At 43.3% G+C, this 21,480-nt stretch overlaps 2 protein-coding genes across 2 annotated transcripts in view; both read right to left on the reverse strand.

Moving 5' to 3' along the window:
- The window catches only part of cyth3b (cytohesin 3b), a 31,220-nt gene extending 19,553 nt beyond the window's left edge, over window positions 1-11,667 (reverse strand). Inside the window, exon 1 of the mRNA XM_076265266.1 lies at window positions 11,335-11,667. Within this exon, the coding sequence (XP_076121381.1) occupies window positions 11,335-11,362 (28 nt within the window). The 5' untranslated portion in view covers window positions 11,363-11,667. The remainder of the gene's footprint in view (window positions 1-11,334) is intronic.
- Window positions 11,668-19,098: 7,431 nt separating this feature from the next.
- Window positions 19,099-21,460, reverse strand: smim10l3 (small integral membrane protein 10 like 3). Its single transcript, XM_076265270.1, has 2 exons — window positions 21,058-21,460; window positions 19,099-20,253 (listed from the first exon to the last, which is right to left on the reverse strand). Exons 1-2 carry the CDS (start codon window positions 21,235-21,237, stop codon window positions 20,233-20,235), a joined length of 201 nt encoding a protein of 66 aa, XP_076121385.1. The 5' UTR covers window positions 21,238-21,460; the 3' UTR covers window positions 19,099-20,232.
- Window positions 21,461-21,480: the final 20 nt, after the last annotated feature.

Consider the following 21,480-nt stretch of genomic DNA (forward strand, 5'->3'; position numbering starts at 1 on the left):
CATTGCATTTATCACCACACAACATTGCCTAGCTTGGCTCTGTCCAATAACTCGTAGTGATGGACTTTAGAATGAGAAGCTCTGGCCCTTTCAACAAAGGCGTTTAAATGTTTCCACCGGAATCTAACCAGCTTTGTGTATTCTGCAGTGAGCTCTGCACCACATCCGGTGGCACAGGAGATAAGCCCGTAGAAGCACCTATGTTTTAATATACTTGTTTAAAAGGTAACAGTGGCTGCTATCCATGAAATGACTCCCCTGGGCCTGCTCCACTTTCACTAGCCTGACGTAGCCATATAGCATTGGGGCAGCATTGGCTGCGTGATTATGGGGCGTGTTTCAAATGAAACAGGAAAGAAAATGCCTCTGCACACAATTGGATAGACCTAATCAATCAGAATCAATCACTATTTTCTGTTTGTTTTTTTAAAGTTATTCCTCTGTCAATATGTTGTACTACAGACGCAACAGCAAAATCAACTGAAGAGCACTCAGGTCACGTGAATGACAAGACGTTGCTTATTCTTTCACACAAACATACGGGTATTTGTGGGCGTTTAAGGCTGTTTTTGGGAGGTAACCAAGTACGCCATGCTTTTGGAGGTGCAAACAAATGCTGCTTTGCCATTTATCACATAGTAAGGAGCTGGCTCAAGGGTTATAAAAGTATTTTCTCGTGTTTAGTTGTAAAATGAAGGCACAGTTTTTATAGCCATATTGTACATGCGTGTTCACTTCTGGCTCCTTTGCTATCAATTTGGTAACGATAACGGGCTATTTGACATCTTTAGAACACTAAACATATCAGAGGTGTCAAATGTTGAGTTACTCCAGTCTAGATTTTTTGACGTTAATCACTCCTATGATGTATTGCTATTGTCTATCCAAAGTAAAATGCCTGTGTTAAAGTTAACTGATGGTTAAATAACCAAAAATCTTTTTGTTTGCACCTCCAAATGGGCGGTGACATACGTCTGTGACACGAGTTTGTGTGAAAGTATCTGTCTATCATTGTATAAAGCCTGCCCAGACGATTTGATCGTAATCAGTTTTCATACGTGCAACAAGTCCAGACCAAATTTCCCGACCTCAAATTTTGTGGGCAAGGTTAGATTCAGGTTGGCATCCAGGCTACACTTTCACATGAGGGAACCTGAATTAAAGAGGCATTGCTCCCCACGTAACCAGTGTGTTTCATAAGTTATTACGTCACGGCTGTACATTCTTTTTTGACTTATCCCCTCAAATCGGAACTGTAAAGGGTGAATGATAATCCTTTAAGACCATTTCACACCATTAATTGCAAACTCCTTAGTTAGTCTGGCACTCATCTGAAGGCGGAGTCAGCTCACACTAAGGTTGCCAAACCATGGACAGTTAGAGTTCATACTGGAGAGGGTGAAGAAGTGCTTCTTTAATGGGCTTCTTCAAATTTATGTAGCTCTCCTGCAGAACACATAACACACGATATACACAACATTATGAGGAGTGTGTGCAAATCTCATTTTAAACACAACACCAGGTCTTTAAAAGACATTAGAGTTTTCAATTAATGTACTTTGAATGAAGTGCCGTTTAAAAATAAATAAATAACAGTAGCTTCCATAAAAAAATACGGAGGATTATTCTCTTGTGGGAGACCTGCAAAAGCCATTAGTCTGGATAAGTCATCGGGCTTGAAAGGCCGTAATACAGCACCTTTTCTTTTGAACTATAATATTTTGAACATAAACGAAATGGCTGCAAATGGATCCACATGGAAACTTCTGTGCAAAGACAGCAGACGGATGGAGACTTCAGACTGTGAATGACATCTGCTTTTTGATGTGTGGGAGAAAACACACTGATTCAACCTATATCCATATACCTGCACCTTCCTGGACTAGTGTGGAGTTAGAAGGGGAAAAAAGGTTTTGCAAACACACAGAGGTTACTTGCCACTCCAAAAGTGTAACACTTAATACCCACTTTCGCCACAGTAAAAAAAAAAAATCTGCCCTTGAGTGGGGGGACAGGCACAAAAGGGTCATTCATGCCCAAGCTGTTTGAGCTTTCTCCTCCATGTCTGGAACCTAAATCCAAAGCTTCCTTCCGCTTCCTGATGGCGATGGAAAAAAAAACGTTCTAATTGCTCTATTTTTGGCCCATTGACTGTCATGCTCTTTCGACAAATTAGATTAGTAGCTTTTGGCACAGGGGCTTGTTGTTCTTCATCTCCACTTGATTAACGAGTTAGGCGCTTCATTTCCACTTCTCCGCTCCTTATCGTATAGTCCTCCTTGACCTTCAGAGCTTCAAAGCCAAAGCCAAAGCTTAGTTAGTGAACGAGAGCTTCAGATGTGCGATGGGGAGGCTGTGTAATATAAAAGTGGCGCACAAGGTCTTTTCCACTGAATCCTGAGAAAATATAAACTTTAGTCTTTGCTTTTGTAACTTAACTGTCAGCATGGCTATACTTCATTCTGCAGTCGCAAGTCGCAAGAATTAAACTATGTAAAAAATCAGGACTGTGTTAGGACGTAGACTGAGAAACTCACTATAAAAGGACAGGCTTGTAGCACATCAAAAGGATGTGAACAGCCTTGACCCTCATGGCCAAACCTGGGATCACAGTGTTGAGATGCGAAGGGGGCTCTGTCAGTCTGGAAACAAGAATGAGACACAACAAAGGGGTCGAGTCTGGTCAGTTGGGAGTGGGGGACTTTGAAGAACTCAGGGTTGGGACAACAAGGTCCCTCGGATTGCATGGTGAGAGGCCCGGGCGGACGCTCTTCTCCTCTCTTCGCCCCTCGGCCTCTCTGTGAGTCACTCAGGAAATGAGCGCAGGGCTCTCATTCCAGGCCGTCTGATACAGAGGCATGCGGAGGGAGAGACAAACAGGCCTTTTGCTTCTCTGACAGGACCTGTTTATATTGGCTCCCACCGGCCAGACACCACATCTGGAAATGAGTAGAGAGAGAGGAGAGGAGGGGCGGGGGGTGTGAGGGTGAAGGTGGGCGGAGGTGGGGGGTTTGAAGGGACTGCAGTGCTAACCCCATACTCTCCAGTGTCTGCAAATGAGCGCATGCTCTTTTGAGGAGAGATGTGTGTGAGGGAGGAGAGAAAGAGAGAGAGAGAAAGAGAGGGAGGGAGAGAGAGAGACAAGGAAAGAGGAGAAGGACTGGGATTGCTTTTATTGCGGATCAAATGTGACGTGGGTGGAGAAGGTCCGACTTCCTGTGGTCTTTGGCTCTTTGGTGCTTTCACAAGCTGTTCTTTGTCTTCTGGAAGCCTCTGGACCATGCTCTGGCACCGCTCGTGACGTCTCCAATGAAATCTCCATCTGAGGTTGGAGCTGTGCGCTGCTATCCTGTTATCATTAAGCCCTTCTGAGCAGCAGTCCTCATCATATAAGCCTACACATCCACCGTACTGTCAGTCGCTCTGGATAAAAGGATAAAAGTACATGCTACATCATGTAAAATGTCAGTGGAAATGAGTCCATCTGGAACAGCTTGAAACGGGCTCTACGGTCAAACATAATAGTGGAAATGGGAGCAAAAAAGATTGTTTATATGGTTACTGGTACATCTTATAGTCACTGTATCTCACAGCTGTTTGACCTCGTCACCTGGGGACTCTCACCTGCCAGTAAGTTCATGGCACATTTCCCAACAGTGTAGAATTCCCAACTCTGTCTGTTCACCTCAAAGCCACGCCCAGTCTGATGAAACCCTGTGGTGCCGAGGGAAACCCCTCATCTCCAGGAAACATCCTCGGTGAAACAGCTGATCTGAGAACAGGCTCTGAAGCCCTCGCTTGTCTTAAAAGTTAGAACCAAAACAACAGGGCCTGACTCCAGGCTGCTACCTTTGGGCTTTGAGCAGCCAGTCCCTCGATGGCCTTGACATCTTCATTCTAACGTACACATCCTCATTCCAAACAGATGAGCTTACAGCGGGGAGAACACAAAGCATACAGAAGCAAATATCCCCAGCCCTGGCTAGAATGCCAGCGTCCCGACAACACAAGAGCACATCTGCGAAAGCATGAAAACAAAATCTACATAAATTGAAAACAAAATGACAAAATTTAAAAGGGCAGACAGAGAGAAAATAACACTATAACTGCAAGTCATGCGAGGACACCCCCCCAATTTGACTCATGTGGTAAACCTTTGGTTATAGCCCCTTTGACCAGGCTTCTTATCCTGCTCTATCCAGCTTGATGATGGATTGACTTTTAAGCTGCCAGCCTTGACAAGTCAGCCTTGTAAAAGCACTGATATTAGCAGGGCACAAAGATGACTGACACAAAACATGAAACTCTGAAAACATACTATACACTGCAGATTTGTTCTCTGACAGTGAAATTGACTTGTTGATCTCACTAAGATGCTTATGATAAGAACTGTCTTTTCATCATGTTCCTCTATGTCACACAGAACTACATTCTGGTTAGGATAAATCTATGATGATAATCACTTGTTTCCTTCGAAGAAACACAATCCCAGTGTAGACAAGGAATAAGGACAGGATAGAATTTTGGGATATCATGAGGAGAACTTCAATGTCACAAATTAAACCAAAATTAAACCAGTTTAGCACCTATTGTCAAACTCCAATTGCAGCATCAAAGAACTGTTTACATATGACAATACCGTAATCCATCTCAATCAGACACGCATTCCAGGCCTATTATTTAGAATGGACCAGTGAGCAGTGATAAGGCCATTAAGACAAATAAGATGTCACAGCAGGATCTGTAAACCTGGAAGAGTGTTCTATTTTTACCCATTTTATCTTTACTCCACATCCTCATACTCCAGGGCCCATTGTTGGCCTCAGGATGCTGATTCGGGGGCCACCGTGTCTGGGTGCAGACGCAAGGTCTGCCTGGGGGAGGTGAGAGGAGGTCAGCCATTAACTCACCACCTCTCAGACCCAGCAGGTCAACTACCTGCAGCGGTTCCACACCACCTCCCACCCACCACCACATATTTTGCCCGGCTGCTCCAGTGTGATCAGTTGCATATGACAGCAGTCTGTCAGGCTCCACTCTGATGTGTCACGCGGTGATGCCGGCACACTCCATGATTTCTTCATCTCCACTCACATGACTGCCGTTTCAACCTTCACTCAATCTGCTCCACCACAATATTTATAGCTTCCAATATTGGTCTTTACACTTCATACTTCATTAGTATCAATTACTGCAAATGAATTACCGCGCGATATATCTTTCAACATCGTATTGTTGATTCATTAGACCACATTAAGAAATGATGATAAATTATAACACTAAAAGCAATATTTATTGCAATGGCGTATATGCAGTTTTACTAGCGTAGGCTTATTCCTGCAGCTGGAGTTTGGGGGGGGGGGGGCGTTAGAGACTCAGACACTGAGCCCACGCGTTGATTTTTCCCTGTGGAGAGTGACAGCCAGCCAGCGCTGAGCCCCTGACCCCTAATCCGGTCTCTGTCACCCAGCCCTGCTCTGCTCTCAGCACTGCTCTGCGCTGCCTTCCTGAGCTGAGTCGAGCCGGCCTGTGTGTTTCAGAGGAGCCGCCCTGGCTCCCAGCTGCAGGCCGTCGCAAATCCCCCACAACCCCCCACAACCCAACCCGCTCAGATTAACCAACATCTCATCCCCACTGACGGAATGCAGGGAAATGAGACACACACACACACACTCGCAGACACACATACGTACACACACACACACACGGTGTGATTAACCAACTCGGCTGGAATGGGAGGAATACATGACACATATGCACTCATTCACACACACACACATACAGTCCGATTAAGCACCATCTCCATCAGAAATGAGGAAACATGAGCTACACACAGCTGTGCACAGATCTCTACCAACTAACCTACTTTGGGACCACACTATATACAATGTGTGACTCACTCCGGCATCCTCTTTTCCTTCCCTGCTGTGCCCTTACACATAAACACACACACATAAAACACACATGTGCGCATCAGCTCACACAAACGCACGTCTGTCTGTCTGTCTGTTTATGCGAGCCCTGTGCGGCTGTTATACACAGAGAAAGCCCACCCGGCAGACTGTGCTGCCAAGTGTTGCTGTGCTCCAGCAGACAAACCTGCAGCCCTATAAATACGCGTCTCCACCCCAAGTCGAGGATAAGTGAAGTGTCGGGGTGACTCGGCGTATCAAGCACATATAAATAAATAACACGGCGAGGGGGAGCGAATAAATGAAATTTTCAATGATGCCGCTTCCTGAGGCACGGAGCATTTAGTGAGAAAAATTTGGGTGAGATGGAGTGGAGGGGTGAGGATGGGTGGGGAAGAGGGTGGCTAGGCAGCTGGGTAGCTATCTGACATGGAGGCTCTAAACAATTCAAGCAGCAAGGCTGATGGCTGATGTAGTCAAGGGCAAAGTCTGGAGCTTAGCTCAGGCTGTTTGACTGAAGAGAGGATATCAGAATGTGGAAGTCAGCTTCGCTTTAGAACACCACAGAAAGCAGGTACTCAAGACTTGACAAAGGGGTTTTCAAATGCATACCGTCATGCAATTCACTGACCTCTGGGGGATGGTCATTTAATCTTGTGCTTTATCGAGCGCAATCTTATTATATCTCGGTGGCAGTTGGCCCCTAATTCAGAAGTCCCTCTTGAGTATGAATAACCCAGATGTGCAAAAATAGCACCGGTGGATTCATAAAAGGAAATTGGCCAAGGAGCCTGTTCTGCATATCAGTCATCACCATGTGCAACCACCAGTAGTAGCTCTTTACAACCAAACCTCTTTGACCAACACATGTAGCCATGACTACATTTATATGAAGCAAAAAAAGAGTTTATTCATTCAGCAGACATTTTCCCCAACAAGACATCAGTATCAGTAGAGACATAATTTTCATCACGTCGTATCCTCCTTGGGTGCTGAATCCATGATCTTGATGCTTTTAACGCCTCACCGTACCGCCATAAAAATCCATCAAAGCACATTTTCTCTTCTAGAAAGATAAGGAATCCCAGACTACTTTCTTACTACTTTTTTACATGTGGGGGAGTCCCTGCCTCCATCTTGTAGGTAGGGTATTCCTATTGGTCAGAGCTGCCCCCTCAGCTTCGGCTTGACCCAAGGGGTTGGGTCTGGTGCTGATGAGCCCTTTCCCCATGCAGTTATGCTAGCAAGCAAACATACAGAAAACATATATACTATACAAAGTTTACAAGATAACACATATATCAAGAATAAACTTCAATCAAAGCATTAGGCTAGGTTACATGAGACTGCTAAATATATTATATAGTCCACATCCTGCTAACTATGTGTCAATTACAATTAATAGAGCAGTGACAACTGACAGTGGTTCTTTAAATGTTAAATAACCATGTTTTCTAAATATAATATAAAAAGGCTAACTAAATGAGCAGATGTCTCTCCTAATGCCAAACGACACATGGCCAGCGTGAGGCATAATCAAAGAACAAAGGCAACAGTAAGGAAGCAACCTTGCCCTGGAGTCCTGCTCAGTCATCGTAACAGCATCCTGCTGACTGAGCCTATTCCTTTTATAGCCCTGTCTCACAACACTCACAAAAGTACAGTACCGGACATAAAAAGGCCATTTTTTTATATGTCTATGTGCCTTTCTTGATGCGCATTACAAACAGGCACATGTTTAGTCTGCCTCATTGGCTTGGTTGGAGTTCTGAAAAGAAATATTGACTTGCAAGAAAAAGTTGGGTTTCATCCAGCACCACTGTTGGCAACAGTGCCTTTAACAGAGCTATACAATTGAACAGATACATATACTTAGAGACCCCCACCCAAATTCCAAGCCTATTACTAATAATAAACATAGCAGTCCTGCATGCCTTGGCAATGCACGACAATATGAATTTGAATGGCACTGATTGATTCTCAGTTCGGACTGGAGACCCACACACTTGACTGAGTCCAGCAGATGAGCTGACCTAGCATGCACAGGCAGTCAGGCACGAGTCCAGGTCCAGCTCACACAACACTACAGTATTGACCAGGCTGTTCCTACCACGCCACTGCTTGGGTGACCCTGCGGCAATCAGATACAGTAGATAACATTCCTGGTGAGTTGGTATTGATCGACTATCCAATGCTGGTGTGTAACAAAACTGGAGACACTAGCATTTCATTAATCACATTAAATGGACATGAGTCATATATTTTTTTTTTTATTCAAACAGTATTGGGTATATTAAGTATTACTGGTAACAATAATGTATTAAAACCAATTTATGAAGATGATACTTTCTTCCCACTAAACAGAACCAACTCAGCATCTCCCATGTGCCAATACTACTGAGCGGATATCTGCATGCCACCAGATGAACATTAATATCATTAATATTTAAAATGGACAACCATGATGACACAACACCTGCTTGTATTTGCAAACACTGCGAGTGAGAATTGGCCTGCATGCATTTTGTTCAGGAGTGACAGGCTTATCCTCTGGTGGCCTAATCACAAGAAAAAGTAAATTATTTTTTGTTTGCCAGGAGGTTGATTCTCTCCCATTTCAGCCTAATAGAAGGTTTACTATAGGCTAAGAGCAGATAGCAGATTGTTCTACCTCTTCTTTTCTTTGGGTTTGTCTGGACTTGAACATCACCACACGACCACCTTCCGAGTGAGTGAGTGTGTGGGGATTTAAATGATTGGCTTTCCTGTAGAACAAATAGTGTGGTCTGTGGCAGACCCACAGGCCATCAGTACGCATGTGGTGAATTTGTTAGCATAAGTGGTTCTAAGCCACAGCAAAAGGAGGTCGCACTCGAGTGGGCCGACGCCAGGAATATGCATGATTTTTTTTACAGCGCTATATCTTTCAGCGCATACAGCCAGAGAATGTGAACCGACTAGCAGTGACAACCAGCTGCACAAGTCTGCTGAAATGATAATTGCTGCTCCCCTGTACATGAGCTTATTTGCTTCTGTCTTTTTAATGGAAAAATAGGACAGCGGTGATTTGAGAAAATCTAGTGTAATAACACTACACAAACACAATGTTCCAGTCTGATGGTTCAGAATCAACTCAATTTGTCAGATAATTTCCTCTTCAATAATCCACATCACTAGGTCGTTTCTGTGTTCCTAAGGATTGATGTAATAGAAAATATCAAGCCGGTTTCAGATGTCTAGTTTTAAACCAATAACGGAGAAGACTACAGAGAAGTATGGGACGTTGTACAGTACAAAACACAAAACGGACTCATCCTCATCCCCCCCACCCCCCTTTAAAAGTGGCTGCTGGAGAGCTCAGGAAGTACCCCCACCACCACCATTGATTGCTGGGCCTCTGCAGGGGGTGATCGGCAGCGTAAGACCCAGGAGGTCTCAGACGAGATCTCAGCCAGGGCAACCTCTCCCTCCAGTGCCTGTCTGATCCCCCCCAATTGTTCTCTGGGCGGCTGCCATCAACCCAGGTCCACCCAGGTGACACCCCCCAAAGGTGCCTAATAATGTGGGATTACTTAGGACATGACCCCCCCAGCCCCACCCACCCCACCCTCACTCAACCCATACGCTGCTGAGGAGGGTGGACCCAATCCACAGTGCCTATCTCTACTATGCAATTTGTGGGAATAATAAAGTCTGGGACTTGGCTTTGTTATTAGAAAATGCATTAAATCAAGTACTGCATAAGTGACAGTTTGGTGGTATGAGTATGAATATGTCTTCTGTCCCTTAGGTTGCCTCTTGTCCACTCTCATGGAGACAGTGGGGAAACACTTAACTGCAGTCTTTAGGTCACTTCTGACATTTAGCTTGCGATCGCTCGCAGGCCAGCTCGAGAAAGGGCCTGGTCCTGGCAGAGCCGTTAAAAAGCTGAAAGGACCCGCAGCTGGGTTTCTTTTCAGCTCCCATTACCGGTCCATATGCCCGTCAGTGCTGACATTTCCACGCGCTTACACACAGACACTTGGGCGGCACAAAGAGGCCACTGTGTCCTGCAGCCGAACAAAAACACACAGCTCAACTGTCCACTAGAGGCCAGACAGATCGTGGCACATGCTTCAAAAGCGAAATTCTCAAGGCAAATGACTCGCCACCTACAAAACCCACATCTACGTTATCCGAGGAGAGAGCCTGGAGAAAATCACAGAGGTGGCAAAGAGGTTCCACTGGCATCTATGCTCAGAACATCAAACATTTGCTCTATAGTTTGCTTTCATAAAATGTTCAGAGATGGCAGTTTGTTATTGGAGCCATTTAAGAATACTCTATATTTTGTCAGCCTGGTTATGTTTCCTAAAAACATTTTCACATCCAAATAGCACCCAAGCAGCATTTTTAACACACCAAATGGAACAACTTGGAATTTCTTAGCATGGAAATAAACCCCTTTTGTTCTTTCCTAGTGAGTGGAACTTCAATCACTTGGGGCCCCTGCCAGCTAATTCCACTGTGTCAAATAACACTTCTCAGTCTCAAAACACTTTTCCTGCTGACAATAACAGGCGACATCTTACTACACACTTCCCCACAGGACCTGTTGAGCACTAAAAGCTGAGTGATTAAAAGCTCTTGGTGTCCAGTGCAAAAGTGTGTTCATGACAGAGCTCTCTAGAGAGATGATTTCTCTCTATGCTTTGCTGAAATGTAGGTCATATTGTATGCCTGCCTTCAGACACCTCTGCTTCCACAGACGGTATCCTAGTGTTATCTTTTAAAAAACTTGCTATTACTTTCTCAGTGAGTGTTCCCTCATAGTCAAGTGCAGTAGCCAACAACAGCTGATTATAGCAGACCAGTCCAGAGTCAATGTGCCTTCTCTTCTGGACCAGAACATGTCTGTATTTTGTCACAGGATAAAATACAATTTATACACATTTAATAGCATGGCTTCTCCAAAGAAGGACTGGAAAAAACTTAAGGGGTGGAGATTTGGATCTGGGAGTGTAGGTAATACACTGTATACATGAAATGCAGAACACCATAAACAGTACTTAACTCCTGCAGATGGGAACAGGGAAGACATACAGTAGTGGAAGTCACACTTCTCCAGTATGTGTTCAGACGTGACATTAACCATGACTGCATATTAACCCACCACTATAAAACCAGAAACTGTCAAAACAAAAATAGGGTGGCCTATGCGTAGCCTAGTGCGTGCACAGCCCAGCTTATTAAAAGAACATTCTGCCGACATGACATGCCATCTGTATCAGTTTATATGATTCTCTATTTCTGGATCGAGATAAACATGCAGACATGTGTCATACTACAGGTTCCATTCATGCCGTTGCCGTTGGTACAGTACTGGGTACCTACTCTCCTACTGGGTACCATCTCTCACAGTTGAAATGACTTGCAAACCTACCGTGGTTATCCTCGTCTGTGGTTGTCATTATAACTCAGAGGTGAAAACGAGTGGAAATGGTCCTGAAACAATATGTGGGCTCGTGTCGCGAAGTCTTTCCAAATGTATCCAATTTGTTGCACTGTCGAATACAACTGCTTGGCTAAACGTCGGCTAAGGAACGCTTGCTTGTCATGGACAGACACGTCATGATTTGTGAGTAGCTAATTCTGGGCATAAATTCATCGAAGCCACCGTATGGCTTTTTGTTGTTATTTCCTGCGTCGACGAAGAAGGGTTCAGGCTGAAGTCAGTGGTCGCTTCAATTAGGCAGCTGCTCCAGATAGCCTACCATCCAGCTGGTGATGCGTCCCCTTCATCACACTCACATCTGTGCTCCACGGCTCTCTCTCTCACATCCTCTCTACGTCATCCCGGTCCGGCCCGCCCTTACCGCGACAGCCACTAGCGAGCTACCTTCACGTGACTGATGAAAGGTGCATTGTATTGAAATATGGCATGGGATTACGGTAAAATCCCATAGATACTGTAACGTATCTCAACATGCTAAACCGACAGAGGGGTACAGTCTGCATCTTGCAAGTTACAAATCCCTCTTTACATTCCTCAAATAATTTATTTCAACATAGCGCATTGGCTACTTGCGAAACTGAGAGAGCAGACACAATTATGTTCATGTCAAATCTATATAAACCCATCAAGTCGGAAAAGGCAACATTTTTTTGCAATGTGATGCAACTATTCAGTTCGTTTGAAATATTTAAGTCCAAGTACTTTCTATGCGTGAAGTCAAGAATGCGCAGTCGGATGGCCGCGAGGCGCACAGACGATGCCTGTGTTCCAACACACGGATTCAATTATAGCTAGCATTCCTGATTTTTGGAAGTGGAGAGGCTCCGTTTTCATTTGCCTGAGAGTCGAAAGATGAGAATAATTTGATACAAATTCTTTGTTTACTCGAGGATAATGCATTCACATGATTTAATATTTAAATGTTTTATCACCCTATGAATGACATGTTTTCAAGTTATTAATGCAAACAGTTATAGTGTGCACATCCCACCTTCTGGCAGGTGCAGGACAAAATAAATGGTGACCATTTGCCTGAAGAAGACCCAGCAGGGTCGAAACGTTGCATTAAATAATTGGGAGTCAAAACCAGTGTTGCGGACATTATATTTTTTTCAATCAAGTTATTAATGCAAACATTATGTTGAAAAGAAGAATGTGTTTATAACCACCACAAGTGCCACACATGTTTAAAACCATTTGTGCTGGTATTTACTAATACTCATATGCAAGTATGAGGGTGGTGTGAAAGGTATTTAAGGGTTGGAAAGTTGGAAGTAAAGATGTTGACACTGGGTTCGTCCTTCATACAATGGGAGTACAAGAAGCAGAATGGAAAGTAGAGTTGCACTGACGGCGCAGACAGTGCAAGAGGAAATAGTGCTTTCTTGTCATTTGAATCCATCAAAGCCTGACTAAAAGATCATAGGGGCAGGCAGTTAATACGGGGGTATGGGGGTCTTATTTGTATGCTGAGGTAGTTGTACTGTGTGTGTGTGTGTGTGTGTGTGTGTGTGTGTGTGTGTGTGTGTGTGTGTATCAGTGCACGTGCGTGCAGTAGAGGGCAAGAGCACATGGAGAGCTGGGGGGCCTCTAGTTTGGGGGAGTATTTCCTGCATGGGAGTGCAGCTGTCCAGCCTCATGCAGGAAACATTCTGTTTTCTTAGTTTTGCCCTGCACCCCAATTTATAGAGTGGAACACTAAAAGGCAGGCAGGCATGTGCAGACTCTGTAATATTTATGTTTTTTTCTATGTCAGTGTATAAGATCAAGGGAGTAAATAGGTCATGCACATAATTTTAGTGCACAGATACGTTCAACTGTCCATTTCTCTCATTTGCCTATATGTGCTGTGTGCGCTTAGTGAAGTCATGCATTGTTAACTACAGAGCACTAATTCCCTGCACTGAAATTTAAAGAAGGCTGAATGTGCCATCTCCCCCCCCCCTCTCTCTCTTCACTGAGTTTCTTTTTGTGCACATGTGTGTGTGTGTGTGTGTGTGTGCATTATGTTTATCTGTGTGTGTGTGTGTGTGTGTGTGTGTGTGTGTGTGTGTGTGTGTGTGTGTGTGTGTGTGTGTGTGATTGCTAGCACAAGTGTCAAGGCACACATGTGATGGCAGTCCAGATCAATCCCATCATGCTAACCCCCTACAGAACCCAAATGCAATTCGGCAACCCATCACATTCCTCCACAGTGAGCTCAGTGCGCCCGCCCGTCCATTTGAACAGTAGCGTCATTAAAAGCGGGCCATGTGTCTGAGAGGGCTGCCCTGCCCTGACTGCCCGACTGGCTGAACCGCTGCCAGGATGCACTTAGCCTCACACCGGAGGCCACTCCCGCGGGGCAGCATATGTCGGCCAGATTACGGGCTCCGTCGGAGGAGTCGGCTGCGTGCTGCTGACCGAGTTCATGTGCCCTGATTGAGCAGTCAGATAACCAAATTTCAGCATGCTCCAGTCGCCCCACCGATGCCGCGGGGCATAACGAACCCCTCCCAGCCCCCAGTACCCCCAACCCCCACCTCCAGCTCAGCCCCCACTGCACCCTTGTTTTTTCACCCTCTCTGTGCAGAATTAGATAGATAGATAGTTAGATAGATAGATAGATAGATAGATAGATAGACACTTTATTGATCCCCAAGGGGAAATTAAAGGTCTCAGTAGCATACAGACATCACACATAACATGCACTTACAGAAAGGGTAAATATAAGTATGTACATATAAACAAAACTCCACTGTACAATAGAGACAGTAAAAGATAAGAAAAACTAACAAAACGAAATACTAAATATACTATATAAATGACATTTTTAAAAAATCCACAGTGTGCTTGAGGATGATCAAGCATGAGACGCTTGCAGTGACAGGGCCGGGACTGGCCTGTAATTCTGTGTGCATGGTAAGGTGCTCAGGAGAGTGAGTGTCATGGTGAAGGTGCAAAAAGTAGTCCAACAGTGCAACAGTGCAAGAATAAGGTCTAGAGACCAGAAAATAATATGACAAATAAGAAATAAGACAAATAAGAGAATAATGTATAATGTAGACAAGGTAATATAAAAACTATGACAGTGCAAGAATAGGTTGAGGTAATAGGGTTACAGACAATTAATTAGGGGTAAGAGGCCTAATTAATGATGCCATCGATTCGGATTCTTACAGTGAGCCTGTTTTACAAGCTCTTTATGAATATATATATAAATATATATATATATATATATAATATTTAAACCTATAGACCACAGGACTTCACAACATTCAGTGGTCACACTATGTGTAACCTGAAATGACTGCAACGTTGGTAACCTCACACTACCAGGAATAGGAGGCACCACAATAGGCAATATAACAATACTGGATTCATTGTACTTTCTTTACCAGTTTCACTATTGCCAAAGGGTCACGTACAAGAAAGACATTGTGTCGCATTGCATGAAATGAGGAACCTGTTTCAGTGAATCAGTCAGGTTTATTCTCTGTGATTTGATGTGGCGCTACTCTAAAGTTAGAGGATACTTAGTGTGCCAAACCACACAGCTATAAGTATGTGTATCATAAACCATATGTTGTACACATAACCACAGGAGCTTCTGAGAACACTACAAAATTATTACAACTCAATCTTCCAAAGTGGAAAGGTTCAGTAATATGTGATTTGTGCTAAATTCCACCAGAGGTTTTTAACAACTTTCAACAGCAAACTTTTCCAGTTTCTATTCCAAAGTCAGAGAGCCAGCTCTCTCTGTTATTTGGGAAGTACTTGAGAAATAGGAAAATGCCCAAAACTGCTCCAGTGTCTGAGGAGGGATGTTAGGGAGCAGGGAGGGGGTGCTCCAGGATAGCTCTCTTTCTCTTTCTTTCTCTCTCTCTCTCACTCTCTCTGGGAGGGCTTGTGGGTGTCAGCAGCTTCCTGTGAAGCGAGGCTCAGGGATATCGCCAGGTCTCAGGAAGTGCAGCGCATCTGCAGGCCTTCCGCCATCTGCATCACTTCACTTCAGCTCCCTCCCTCCCTGACACTCTTTTCCACAAGCTGGAGAAATTCATCAGTCACTCGTGGGCGCTTTGACATAACCTTTCCCGCCCTCCCTCCCCTTTCTCTCGGAGAAGACTGTGTCCTTCCCAAAAGGACAATATAGTGTTTGCAAAACGGTGTTCTATGGCTGCTGTATGTTATTGATGTGTTTGTATGATTTATTATTCTAGTTAAATCAGCTAAGAAGAATTACAGTACTCCAGTCCAATAACACTACTGTACATTGCTATATCCAAGTGCTGTACAGTAAGGATAGAGAGATGCTTCAGCTGCTGACCCCACCTGCATCTTGCACATCTTCAAAAGAGTGAGACAGGAGGGTGGTGACTAGTAGCACTGCCAGGTTTGTGCAAAATTCGAATTGCAAGTGAAATTCAAGAATTGAATTGGAATTTAAGAGCCAGTTTCAATTCAATTCTGGAATTTTGCACAAGCCTGAGTAGCAGTGGCATGGATATATTGGTACCCAGGATCCAATGACACATTAACGTCTATCAGCAGTTCCAGACTGGGGACTGGGTGTTGTAAATCACTATTCAAGCACAGAGCGTTGTTCATGAAACACAAAGTCCCATTAATACAGCTAATCGTGGGAATGGCGGAGTTCATTCTTGCCTAATTGCATACGCTGCACAGCCAAATTTATTTTCTATAGCACTTGTTTTCAAAGTAAATTTTTAAACTATTGGCTAACAGTCTGGCTGAGCAACACTGCGAAGACAAATACTGCTCATATCAGCCTGTGTGACGTCTGTTCTTCTGAATTCTCTATCAGAGATATATTGTCTGTGGGAAGGTTTAAAAAAAAAAAAACAGACCATCAGCTCCATGTGAAGGAGGACTTCTGAGTACTATTTTACATGAAGAAAAGATAAACTAGAATTGCTCTCTTTCCGCTTGTGGGGCTATCTCATGTGCTGTCAGTTTCTCCATGACATACAAACACCAGCATTTAAATTTGCATTCCAGCAGTGTTCATGTATACTGTATATGCATGCATGTATAATATTAGAATATTGCACGTCCACTGGGTGGTTTGATTTGGTTATATGACTATTACAGTACCCAATCTTACCTGGTATGTTTTTTTGAGGATTTTTGGATAGAGACTGGCAGGAAATGAGAGGAAGAAAGAGATGGGAGTAGGATCAGGAAGTGACCGCAGTGCAGAGTCGAACATAGTCCTCTGTGGTCACTTGTGGGTGCTGCTTTCCCCACAGCAGCTCCTGTTGATTTCCCTTTTGGCTGACAGGAGGGGATGACAATTGTCCTCTAATTTCCATGATCATTGATTCCCTCTCATCTTTGCACCTGCTGTTTTCACACTGTACAGTAGGCCCAATGTACTAATGTGTTCACGTGTATGAGGTTGTGTGGTTGCAGTGTACTAATGTCTAATGTGTTCACTTGTATGAGGTTGTGTGGTTCCAGTGTACTAATGTCTAATGTGTTCACTTGGATGAGGTAGTGTGGTCTCAATGTATTAATGTCTGATGTGTTCACTTGTATGAGGTTGTGTGGTTGCAGTGCACTAATGTCTAATGTGTTCACTTGTATGAGGTTGTGTGGTTCCAGTGTACTAATGTCTAATGTGTTCACTTGGATGAGGTAGTGTGGTCTCAATGTATTAATGTCTGATGTGTTCACTTGTATGAGGTTGTGTGGTTGCAGTGTACTAATGTCTAATGTGTTCACTTGTATGAGGTTGTGTGGTTCCAGTGTACTAATGTCTAATGTGTTCACTTGGATGAGGTAGTGTGGTCTCAATGTATTAATGTCTGATGTTTTCACGTGAGGTCGTGTGGTTCCAGTCCGCAAAAACAGGTCAGGATACGGAGCTGAAGTCAGACTGAGGATGGGTACGGCTGTCAAATCAGACTGCGGTTCAAAATGGTGGCAGGTCCATAGAGTTCTGCTCTGGAAAAGTTTGCCTTTTCAGAAATGGTTTAAAAGAATCAGCCAAACTGTATCCCAACAGGGTGCATCAGGGATACAGTTACATATCACTGACAGGTTGCCTCCCTCGCTTTACAGTATTTGCATGTCATACCAGCCTCATGTACTGTATGCACATTTGCAGGCAGTGATGGCGATCTTTTGTTGCACCAAATGATATAAAATGAGGATTTGAAGTAAAACAATTATTACCGGTAGGCCTATATATTATTTATAAAACAATATAGAATAATATGAAATGTGGTCATTTGATTCTGGATTTTCAGTCATGTCTCTTCTCAAAAGGGCAACAATCCTTTCGCTACAACTGGACAGGACAAGTTACACACTGTAGGTTACTGAGAGTGCATGCTATGTTGTAAGACTTGAGCTGAGAGAGGCTTAATTCCACTGTAAAGACATGTAGTAACATTTCCTGCATTCTCCTTCACTTGGCCATTAAGCACCTAGCTGGGAATGACATTATAAAGTGTCTCATCTTGCTGTTATCTGACATGCAAATGTTTGCATAATGCATATTTGCATAACCAGCAACAGTTTGCCTGTTCAAACTCTCTGTCAGTTAGATATTGGCGGATATATTTAAATGGTATTTGAACTTGTTCCGGTTAAGTGCGTTGGGTCAACTGTGGGTGAAACTGTGGTCGAAACTTTAATAGTGATAGTAATAGTGATAATGAAAGTAATAGTACTTTAAAGTGACTTTAATTTAACTTTAAGGTGAGAGTATCAGTATGAAGAGGTCAGCCTTTTTCTTTTAATTAATGTGGAAAAACATCTTAGGTGTAGGATTTGTCACCAAACAATCATATTTTTTAGCTCTAAAATTCTGAATTCAAGTTCATTTGATTTGAATTCAAAAGAAGGTAAATTATCACACCTTTCTCGACGCGGTCCAGTGACAGTGGAACACAAACAAATGTAAACCTCTGCACCTGGGACCTACACTACACAAACAGCACTGAAGCGTGTGATCACACAGCTGATTTATCTTGACAAATGGTGCCTTATGATCCTCCGTCCCCTCATGACGGCATAATCTCTCATGTTTGATCTCCTGTGGGTTGCTGCATTTGTGTGTAGCAGATGAACTGTCTTATCCATTATCATTGCTTTCTGTTCATCATTCACTAACCCTATTAAGCCATTTTCATTTAGAAAAGCTTCTCATGTAGAAATACTCTTTTTTTTTGGGGGGGGGGGGGCTATTTCTGCATCTGTGTGTGAGCAGTGGGGGGCGGTCACATGGAGCATTACGGTAGTTGCCATGGCAACGCTTAGTATTTTACTCCATTTTGCCATTTAACCAGGGATTATGCAGTTAGTCACGGTTTTCACAAAACTGTATGAGCATTTAGTTAATATAAAAAAATCTATAAGAACATACCATCTCCAATTCAAGAATTGAATGGCTTTGGCTAACGCACTGTTTATATAAGTCAATGCTGGCTTCAATAGAAAACCTTTCCCATTTCCTCATGATTGACAATATATCCTTCTAGTTTGAAATATGGAGTGGGCTTAAAGCCTAACCAAGAGAAACAAATGGGAATGTGCTGCCCTCTAGTGTCTACAGATAGCAAAGTGCTGACCTTACACACCAGACAATTTTGTAAAAGTATCCCAAAACATATTATAAACTCTGGATAGATGACACAACCACTCTATTCATGTTTTCTAATTAAATAAAAGAGGTCCATCAAATATTTTCTTTGAATTTATTTATCCAAATAGGATACGCTAAATCAAAGTGCATTCAATACAGTGATTATAAGAATTTCTTGAATGCACAAACTGTAACACACAAAAACTGTTTGCATTTCCAAAAAAACAAAAATAAAATTGTAACCTTACACTGTTACCATTACTGTACAATGTAACATTACGTCTAAAGGCTGGGTGTAAAAGTGGTGCGTGACCTAAGTACCAACAGGTGTGGGTGGGTGTGTGTGTGTGTGTGTGTGTGTGTGGTCATTCACGTGCCTCTTATCTGGCATTTTTGAGAGCATGCAGTGAGTGAGGCCTGTCATATGCTGCATAACCTCCACTGATACACACAACCACATAGTGTTAACAACGTCCATGACTTCCCCAGCACTGGACCTGTCCTATGCTGTATGTACCTATCATCTTACGCTGCTCAGGAGGTAAGGAGCCAAGACTAAGCACAGTCTGAAACTCTGTTAAAAAGATTACAACCCACTCGAAAACAAGTGTATGGGGATAGAATTTGTGACATTCTAGTTTAAAAAAACGTTTCTTTTGATATATACTATAAATATTAAGGCTCCAGTTGTTCCCTACGAGATGACTAGAAAGGGGTGAGATCTGGCCAGGGCAAAAACAAAATACAGGGGCAGTAGCAATTATTAATCATGGTGATTAAAAAGGTGTAAGAATGCCCTGCAAGTGTATTCACTGTATATACGAGCTAAATCATATCGAATCCCTCTATTCATACAGTTAACCCTTTATGTACTGGATCCCATGCATTTTACGCCCTGGTATACCGGGCAGTTTACTCCTGCCTGGGTCCCTGGGTAAACAGATGTCTCAACCCTCATGCCTCTGAGGACTGTTGGTACACTGCTGAACATGTCCATAGCGTGCCCCACAGCACCAGTGCATAGCCCTCTCCAGGCTGCCTGGAGTCCTCTGCTTCACAGTTTTCAGATGGCGACATTGTCATTTTCCCTTTGTTGGGTGCTGCGTGTTCTCCCCGAGTGTGGAGGCCCTTGTTGCTGCGACTGACGTTGGAGGCACGTCAGTGCCATGCTGGGACCATTGTCAGGGAGATGGTGAATAGTGGAGAGGACAGCAAAACGGTTAGGATGCAAATCAGTGTATTTCAATGTGAACCTACAGAAAAAGACAGAGAAAAACAAAACTGATTTATTTCAGAAGTTCAGTCAGAGTTCAGATTGGGGATGTTATGGGTTGGCACCACCACATCCAGTCCTTCTATTTACACTAATCAAATTGATTAATTAGTCTCTAAATTGTTGTTACTGTCTGTCTGTTTATAATGACTTGTTTGCCATCTATGGGGTGTTCCAAGTGAGTGGTTCAGTGACAAACCTGGGTCAGTTAACTCAGAGTAAGTGGTCTACTTCCTCAAAGAAGAGATCTATAGTGTCATTCTCCTAACAAAATAAAGTCACAGGACTCTTCTTTCATGAGGTTTGTAACAGAACAGCATTCCTGGAATACCTGCCCCGAGTCTATGATCGCTGAACCTGTTCCTAATAAAGAATATATATATATATACGATTTTCAAATCAAATACCCCGTCATATTAAACAGTCAACAAAGGGTTATGACAAGGGCTTTTTTAAGGGTTGTCCTATGGATACATGTGGGTGTGGCAAGTGACAGATGTACAGAAGTACAACAGAACAAACAGCCATATTTAGCTTTGTTGTTTTACTGACCAACTAGTTTTTATAATCAGTCCATAGCAGAAGAGTGACAGAAATGTTGTCTACCTCACATTTCAACTGCTCTAAAAATCAGGTAACGTGGAGTTTGTAAATACCTCATACTGATAACGTTACCATGGTGTGCCTGAAATAGATTTGTTGGTGGCAGCTTACTAGCTAGTTAGAAGCTAGCCCTAACCTCACCTCACATAACTGTTAATTCAATCATCTTAAAAGCGTTTACCTGTAAGCGCACATTAAACATCATTGAGGCGATGAGGTAGAGGTAGGGGAATCTGATTCGAAGTCGCCATGCAAGATCAAAAAATATTAACAAAGTCCGTGTGAGTCCTTTGGAAAACACCCCATAAGTCCGACCAGCGGACCCCGAAAAACGGAACACTAAGTATGACAGCCCCGCCATATGACGCTGACTGTCGATGCCGTTCTTGCAGTAAGTCGAACCAGCTATTTATTAAGTTAGCTATATCTGAGAGACATGATGTCTTAGATTTCTTTAATACTTCATGTCTACATGTATGACAGTCTCCCCGCAACCATCATCGTCCGGAGGAATAGCTGTGCGACTCACGGATGCAGTCACAACTTCCGGTGACTTAGTACTGTCTATGGTAATCTGTCATTCGCTTTGTTGTCAGATTTTTAT

The sequence above is a fragment of the Alosa pseudoharengus genome, unplaced genomic scaffold, assembly GCF_046254945.1.
Source record: "Alosa pseudoharengus isolate Yale_2024_CS ecotype anadromous, Long Island Sound unplaced genomic scaffold, YU_APseudo_1.1 YU_APseudo_1.1_scf_4, whole genome shotgun sequence".
Classification (NCBI taxonomy): Eukaryota; Metazoa; Chordata; class Actinopteri; order Clupeiformes; family Clupeidae; genus Alosa; species Alosa pseudoharengus.

Excerpts from the sequence above, each read along its gene's own strand:
- smim10l3 (XM_076265270.1), bottom strand. The coding sequence starts at position 21,237 with ATGGCGGGGCTGTCATACTTAGTGTTCCGTTTTTCGGGGTCCGCTGGT. Across the intron at positions 20,254-21,057 it reads TGTTTAATGTGCGCTTACAG|GTTCACATTGAAATACACTG; the intron begins GTAAACGCTTTT and ends CTTTTTCTGTAG.